Source organism: Salvelinus namaycush, chromosome 28, assembly GCF_016432855.1.
Source record: "Salvelinus namaycush isolate Seneca chromosome 28, SaNama_1.0, whole genome shotgun sequence".
In the NCBI taxonomy this organism is placed as follows: domain Eukaryota; kingdom Metazoa; phylum Chordata; class Actinopteri; order Salmoniformes; family Salmonidae; genus Salvelinus; species Salvelinus namaycush.
In genome coordinates this window covers 30,242,441-30,250,008 of record NC_052334.1, presented here as the reverse complement: position 1 = coordinate 30,250,008, position 7,568 = coordinate 30,242,441, and the positions used below count along the sequence as shown (strand labels likewise).

At 41.1% G+C, this 7,568-nt stretch overlaps 1 protein-coding gene across 2 annotated transcripts; it reads left to right on the top strand.

The window, feature by feature from the left end:
* Nucleotides 1–1,556: 1,556 nt before the first annotated feature.
* On the top strand, nucleotides 1,557–7,157 carry LOC120023192 (UDP-glucose 4-epimerase-like). 2 transcript variants are annotated; one of them, XM_038967216.1, is made up of 11 exons: nucleotides 1,557–1,723; nucleotides 3,834–3,967; nucleotides 4,140–4,252; nucleotides 4,433–4,546; nucleotides 4,865–5,041; nucleotides 5,184–5,297; nucleotides 5,442–5,508; nucleotides 5,684–5,769; nucleotides 5,931–6,008; nucleotides 6,471–6,585; nucleotides 6,763–7,157. In XM_038967216.1, exons 2-11 carry the CDS (start codon nucleotides 3,847–3,849, stop codon nucleotides 6,831–6,833), a joined length of 1,056 nt encoding a protein of 351 aa, XP_038823144.1. In that variant the 5' UTR covers nucleotides 1,557–1,723; nucleotides 3,834–3,846; the 3' UTR covers nucleotides 6,834–7,157. The 2 variants fall into 2 exon arrangements, with proteins under 2 accessions (XP_038823144.1, XP_038823143.1); XM_038967215.1 differs by having other exon boundaries at nucleotides 4,137–4,252.
* Nucleotides 7,158–7,568: the final 411 nt, after the last annotated feature.

Genomic DNA, 7,568 nt, shown 5'->3' with positions numbered 1-7,568 from the left:
ACTGCAGAACCCCAAACCAGCACCAAACTGCAAATGGCTCGTTTCTGTAGAACCCAAACCCCTGGCTCGGTCCAAAGCTGGAGAATGTTGATCTGGCTGTTATTGTGTAAAAGCCTGTGGCTGTGTTGTTCTTCTCTGAGCTGAAGTAATATAATAAATGTTCCCTTCTGTCTTCAGTGCCACGTTGGGTTGGTCCTCCTCTGGATTGTTGGATTTCTGTGTTTGTTCCAAATGCCTTCTTCTTTTGTTCACCTTTCTCAGATAGTGTCTCCCTGTTTGTGTTTCTCCAGTTTTAGAGAAAGCGATTCAATTCTGCACGCAAAGGAGGAGGTGTGAGGAAATTGTACCCACCGAATACTTCTCTCTTCTCTTCTCCCCTCTTCTCTCCTCCGTCACAATGACTGCCTTTCTTCATGTGCCAGTGTTCCTCGGCAGGCCAGGAATGGTGCAAAAGTTTCAAAAATGCCACAACATATAAAAGAATGCCCCTCAATGTCTATTTCACATAGGCATTGGTGTGGGGATGCCTCCTCTCCTACAAATCTGTCATCTACACAGACCATAAGTAATCTCCCATACACACTGAAACATGTATCTACGTTAAGATGGCACGTAAATGTCCATTTATGATGACATCCTTTCGATTTTATCATCCCTCTCTCTCTCACTTTCTCTCAGAGCCACTCTTGCTAGTGGAGCCATGTGACATTCCTGGGTCTGGCAATGCTTTGTGTCTGCCAGTGAATCTGTCTGCATTTTGGGAATACACATGCAAGAATGTTATTTAATATCTCTCAGTTGTATTGTGCATTTTTGAAACACATGTTTTTTTATTATTATTTGGTAAACAAATTGTTTAAAGCTGAGATACAAAGAAACATATTGTTCTGCCTTGAGAGTTTGGGGGTTTCATTTGCAACGATATAAAATCATCTTGGATAAGAGGATGGCTTGAATTATGTCCAAATTAGAATGGAAGTTTGTATTTTTTATGTTTTTAAATATCTGTTCATAATGATGATTCATTACTTCCTCCTGCCAAAAAAAATATGTTTACGATGCTTGTACATTTTCTGTGTCAGGGTAATATTTTTTCTAACTCTGTAGTTTCTGTTCCTCCAATGTGGCCATTACTGGCCAATGCACAAGCTCATTGCCACCACAATTACGGTACTGTCTCTAAATAGTCAAAGGCATGGTTTCATCCGGTGAATTCTGACGTCAGAGCATGTGAGGCTTCGTTGTTTGACGCCGTCCACGTATCAGTGCGAAGAAGTTAGCGCAAGTGGTCGGTAGATTTCCCAACTGAACTGGGTGACGCTACAAAAATAAAAGTCCTCTCTGATAAATAGTAATAGAAAGTCAAATATGATCATTTCTGATAATACAATTATAACATCTTAAGTCTCTAAGAAAATCAAGCTCTTACTGCATTAATTACATCTGCTTAAAAAGTCAGGAAAAAGGCTTTAAATTGGCTTTTAATTTGAAAGAACCGCGCATACGCTACCGGATGTAGTATTTGATTGTTCTGACTTACGCATGGTCCACGTATCTGAACAGGAAGCAAGAAATATGTCCAAACAACTGCACTGTACAAGGGAGACTTATTTCAGGTGATATCTTAATTTTGTATTGGCAGTCATTGACACACACTCTATCTGTACTATATTCTTCGGACGTCATCTTTCCCGCGAAGACAATTCCTGGAGAAGACGTTCAAGTAAGTAGTTTCATTCATGTATGATCTTCTGGGTGAATGCCAGTGGTAACATTCATCCAGTGGTGACAGCTTAGCTGCAATAACTCAATCAGAAGAGTTTCATGTGAATGTCTTGCTAACTTTACCACATCAATAATGTTCTTGTTAACTGCCGATTTTAGTTTTATAATAGACTTCATACTCTAGTGGCTCATGATTTACAGGCAGAATTGTCACGCATAATATAGCAGTTCAATTGCATTTTAGAATTGAATATGTTGCTGATGTGTCTTGAAAAAAAGGTTCTGCCTGGGCGCAGTCATATTCAGGTTATGTCATGGCGTTAATTGCAACTGCAGTATGGTCTGGCAGGGACACTTTCTTCACTGCACCTACAGTGCCTTCAGAAAGTATTCAAATGTATTGAAAATGAAATAGAGAACTCATTTACATAAGTATTCAAACCCCTGAGTCAATACTTTGTAGAAGCACCTTTTGGGGTGATTACAGCTGTGAGTCTTTTTGGGTACGTTTCTAAGAGCTTTGCACACCTGGATTGTACAATATTTGCCCATTATTCTTTAAAAAATGATTCAAGCCGATTTAGGTCAAAACTGTAACTAGGCCACTCAGGAACATTCAATGTCGTCTTGGTAAGCAACTCCAGTGTATATTTGGCCTTGTGTTTTAGGTTATTGTTCTGCTGAAACATGACTTTGTCTCCCAGTGTCTGTTGGAAAGCAGACTGAACCAGGTTTTCCTCTAGGATTTTGCCTGTGCTTATTGCTGTATTCCATTTATTTTTGTCCTAAAGAAAACTCCCTAGTCCTTGCCGATGAAAAGTATACCCATAACATGATGCAGCCACCACCATGCTTGAAAATATGAAGAGTGTTACTCAGTGATGTGTTGGTAGCTTTGCCCCAAACATATTGCTCAGTATTCATGACAAAAAGTGTATTTCTTTGCCACATTTTTTTGCAGTATTACTTAAGTGCCTTGTTGCAAACAGGATGCATGTCTTGGAATATTTTTATTCTGTGCAGGCTTCCTTCTTTTCACTCTGTCATTTACGTTAGTATTGTGGAGTAACTATAATGTTGTTGATCCATCCTCAGTTTTCTCCTATCCCAACCATTCATCTCTGTAACTGTTTTTTTTTTAAATCAACATTGGCCTCATGGTGAAATCCCTGAGCAGTTTCCTTCCTCTCCTGCAATTTAGTTAGGAAGGGCGCATGTATCTTTGTATTGACTGGGTATATTGATGCATAATTAATATCTTCACCATGCTCAAAGAGCTATTTATAGTCTGCTTTATTTACAATTTTTACACATTACCAATAGGTGCCTTTCTTTGCGAGACATTGAAAAACCTCCCTGGTCTTTGTGGTTGAATCCGTGCTTGAAATTCACTACTCGATTGAGGGACCTTACAGATAATTGTATGTGTGGGGTACAGAGATGGGGTAGTTATTCAAAAATCATGTTAACCACTATTATTGAACATGGAATGAGTCCATACAACTTATTATGCGATTTCTTACATTTTTACTCCTGAACTTATTTAGGCTTGCCATAACAAAGGGGTTAAATACTTATTGACTTGACAGTTCAGCTTTTAATATTTTATTAATTTAGAAAATGTTCTACCAACAAAATTCCAATTTGACATTATGGGGTATTATGTGTAGATCAGTGACACAAAATCTAAATGTAATCAATTTTAAATTCAGGCTGTAACACAACAAAATGTGGAAAAAGTCAAGGGGTTTGAATACTTTCTGAAGGCTCTGTTTGTTACCTTTTCATCATCTGTTTCCTGGTTGTACAGGTGCACTAAGTGGTGACGTTGGTCTGTGGGTGGGTGGGGCACTGAAATTTAATAGTTGAACTACATACATCTTGCCATTTATTTTCTAGCTTTACAAGCACTCCAGGTTTTATGGGTTGTTATCTCTAAGACTAAATGTAAACTGGGCTGTCCTGAAATATTGTAACAGTCTCATTAAAGCCAGGCATTGATCTAAGGTAGATCTGAGGCCGAGCACATCTCTAGAATGTTGCTATGTGCACTAATGATTGTTGTGTGTAGTGTGTTGCTGGTGTGTGATGTGTTTTGTCTTTGTAAGGCGGGGGGTCGCGATGGCACAGAAGGTCCTGGTGACTGGGGGAGGAGGCTACATCGGCAGCCACTGTGTGGTGGAACTGATTGAGGCAGGATTCTGCCCTGTGGTCATAGATAACTTCAGCAATGCCGTCCAAGGTAAATGTCCTTAGTTTGCCCAGTGTGGCTTTGCGAGTAGGCTAATACGGCCTATGACACTCTATCTGTTTGACAGTTACTGTTTGTTTTGTGTGTGACGCTGATAACAGTTACAGTAAAGGTGTGTTTGTGTGTTGATCATTGTTCCACATCCTTTTGTTTTTTGGAGGAGTAAGGGATGTCCCTGAGAGCCTGCAGAGGATAGAGAAAATCCTGGACACCAGCATTGAGTTCTATGAGCTGGACCTGCTGGACCGCACAGGCCTGGAGAAGCTCTTCAAACAGGTTTAAAACTACACATGTATCCCTGCTGAACAGTGTTCACAGGCTTTAACTAGACCCCAGAGGATTTCCTCTTCAGGTCATGGAGTCAGGGACAGCTCCTGGCCCTATTAGCATTTTTGCTCAAGACCTTTGTCTTTGTTCGGTTTTTTCTTGTTTGTCTCTGTCTTCATGTCCTAACAGCATTCATTCAGTGCTGTAATGCACTTTGCTGGTCTAAAAGCAGTGGGTGAGTCAGTTGAGCAGCCATTGAGGTACTATCGGGTCAACCTCACTGCAACCATGAACTTGCTTGAGGTAAGCGAGAACACCTCAATCTTAACTTGCCTTGCATTTTTTGAAGCGACCTATTATGTAATGGCATTCACTGCCACTTGCCTAGAACTGCTACCAAAGTGCATGAGTGCTTGTGGGTTGATTTTATAACTTTGTAGCACTGTACTTGTCTTTTACTTTTGACCCGCTACTAGTGTTTGTGTTGCTTGCAATAATCTCAACCCGCTTCCTGATGTTAGTCTGTATGCTTAAGCATGTGTGTGCCTTAGATTGCTGTCTCAAGGGCTGCTGTCTGTCCGTGTGTGTGTGTGTGTGTGTGTGCATCTGCATGCCTCCCAGGTGATGCAGACTCATGGCGTGCGCAATCTGGTCTTCAGCAGCTCAGCCACGGTGTATGGAGACCCCCAGCGGCTTCCCATAGACGAACAGCACCCTGTTGGGGGGTGCACCAACCCCTACGGCAAGACCAAGTACTTCATAGAGGAGATGATTATTGACCAGTGTAAGGCAGAGAAGGTACTGTACCTACCTACCCCAGGTTCTCTATTCAACATCACACACACCCTGACCATCTGTCACATACATCCCATGCATGATAGATGTCCTGAATAACAGTGTGTACCAATGTGTACAACGATACTACTGTATGTATTCACAGGACTGGAATGCAGTGCTGCTGCGCTATTTTAACCCGATCGGGGCTCACTCCTCTGGGCTCATCGGAGAAGACCCTCAGGGCATCCCCAACAACCTGCTGCCCTATGTCGCCCAGGTAACCACAAGCAATGTTTATCCACCTTGAATGACGCGATATACTACTGAGTTATTCCTTTTCTAATCTCTGTTCTTGTCACTGGGATGTAGTATTGTAATTGACTTAACTTTATGTGCTGTGGCTCTCTCGTCGCTAACCCAGGTGGCCATTGGGAGAAGAAAACACCTCAATGTGTTTGGGAATGACTACGACACTATTGATGGAACAGGTAATGATGACTGACTTTATGCTTAAACAAAAGTGGGTTGATTGACATTGATTGAAAACAACACAGAATAGAATTAAATCAAAATCATAACCGTCTGATGGTAAATGTCAAATCATCATTTTTTTTGTGAAATGCATCCAATTCTGAATAATCCTTCTCCTCTTTCTCTCTTTAGGAGTGCGAGATTACATCCATGTTGTGGATTTGGCCAAAGGACACATAGCTGCCCTCAAGAAACTGAAGGACAATTGTGGATGCAAGGTACAGTATACCGGCGGCCTGAATTACCTGAACACACTATTACCTGAGTGATCTTTCCTGTCTTTCCTCATTCATTCACAATTTCTCAGGTCTCTGCCATTTTCATATAGAAATGTGACGTTTCCCCCCCCCTCTCTCCCTCCCTGTATCTCACTCTCTAGGTGTATAATTTAGGAACAGGAACCGGTTACTCTGTGCTCCAGATGGTGAAGGCTATGGAGAAGGCCTCAGGGAAGGAAGTGAGTGACTTGAGACTCTTTTAAAAACTTCAGAGCCTTCATCCATCAGTATTCCTAGATTTATTTCCTCTTGATTATAGGGAATGGTATAATTTTTTAGAACTACATGTGTAGAACATCTTGGCCATGTTCTGTTATAATCTCCACCCGGCACAGCCAGAAGAGGACTGGCCACCCCTCATAGCCTGGTTCCTCTCTAGGTTTCTTCCTAGGTTTTGGCCTTTCTAGGGAGTTTTTCCTAGCCACCGTGCTTCTACACCTGCATTGCTTGCTGTTTGGGGTTTTAGGCTGGGTTTCTGTACAGCACTTCGAGATATTAGCTGATGTACGAAGGGCTATATAAAATAAACTTGATTTGATTTAGAAAGCGGCTACTTCAAGCAATACCTGTCTGACGGCTAATTTCAGACCAAACCATTTCACGTGAGGGTGGTTGTACTGTAATGATTGTCTTTGCCACAGATCATGTACCTGATCGCCCCTCGGCGAGGAGGAGATGTAGCATCCTGCTATGCTGACCCCCTTCTGGCTGAGAAAGAGCTGGGCTGGAAAGCTGACTTCGACCTGGAGAGAATGTGTAAGTACACCTTTATTGAACTACTACTACTACCCTTTTACTTTCATTGTTACTCTGAGTCTGTACATCATTTGTCAACACAACACGACAGCTCCAGGCCTCAATTCAATGCACAATCTTGATTACAAAGAGCAAATGTTTATTCTCATAATGTCATGCCTCTGGTTGTCTCCAAAGGTGAGGACCTGTGGCGCTGGCAGTCCAAAAACCCTACCGGATTCACTAATAACAGCCCGTCTTCAATATGATGTCACTCAACGCTCATCTTCTTCACTTCCTCCTATGTTGCTGGGCCAAAGCAAATCATAAAGTTCTTCATTTTTCTTTTGCATTCACACATGAAGAGACCTCAAGACAAAATGAATGATTTATATTTCATAATGATTTAATATTATGTTGTTGATTCCATACAGGTACTTCTCTAATGCTTAGGTGAAAAATACCATGTCTTGTCATTTGTATGTATTGTCATAGCTATTATATCATTAGAGAAAATGTCTGAGTCAATAGCCATAAAAATGGGGAAATACGTTTTCTAAACAAAGAAAATATATTGTGTAATTATGTTTTGATTTCATTGGTCACATCAATCATTTTTCATTGACCCTGGTAAGAGATGCTGTGGTGTATATGGTGCTTGATTGAATGGATTGTTTGAGTTAACCATATAACTGAGTGATAGCTATAGTACTACGATATACATGTGGGAAGGCTATGTTTTTGGAACAATTAGTTCAAATTGTTTTTGTTTTTTTACAAAAATTAGGAGGATCAGGTTGGCCTAATCTTAGGAATGTTATTATTTCAATAATTCCAAATGTCAAGCCCTAAAAAGGTGAGTATAGTCTCTAAAAGGGGCCACTTATACTGTAAGTGGCTCCTTGGTCTTCGGGCGCTCAGCACTGCCTTTTTTATCGTCTAACAAACGGGTTTCGGTCTTTAGGGCTGAGCAGGAAGTGAATGTGTACCCCAAACAAGTAAAA

Excerpts from the sequence above, each read along its gene's own strand:
- LOC120023192 (XM_038967215.1), top strand. The coding sequence starts at position 3,847 with ATGGCACAGAAGGTCCTGGTGACTGGGGGAGGAGGCTACATCGGCAGC. Across the intron at positions 3,968-4,136 it reads CTTCAGCAATGCCGTCCAAG|GAGTAAGGGATGTCCCTGAG; the intron begins GTAAATGTCCTT and ends TGTTTTTTGGAG. Across the intron at positions 5,298-5,441 it reads TGCTGCCCTATGTCGCCCAG|GTGGCCATTGGGAGAAGAAA; the intron begins GTAACCACAAGC and ends TCGCTAACCCAG.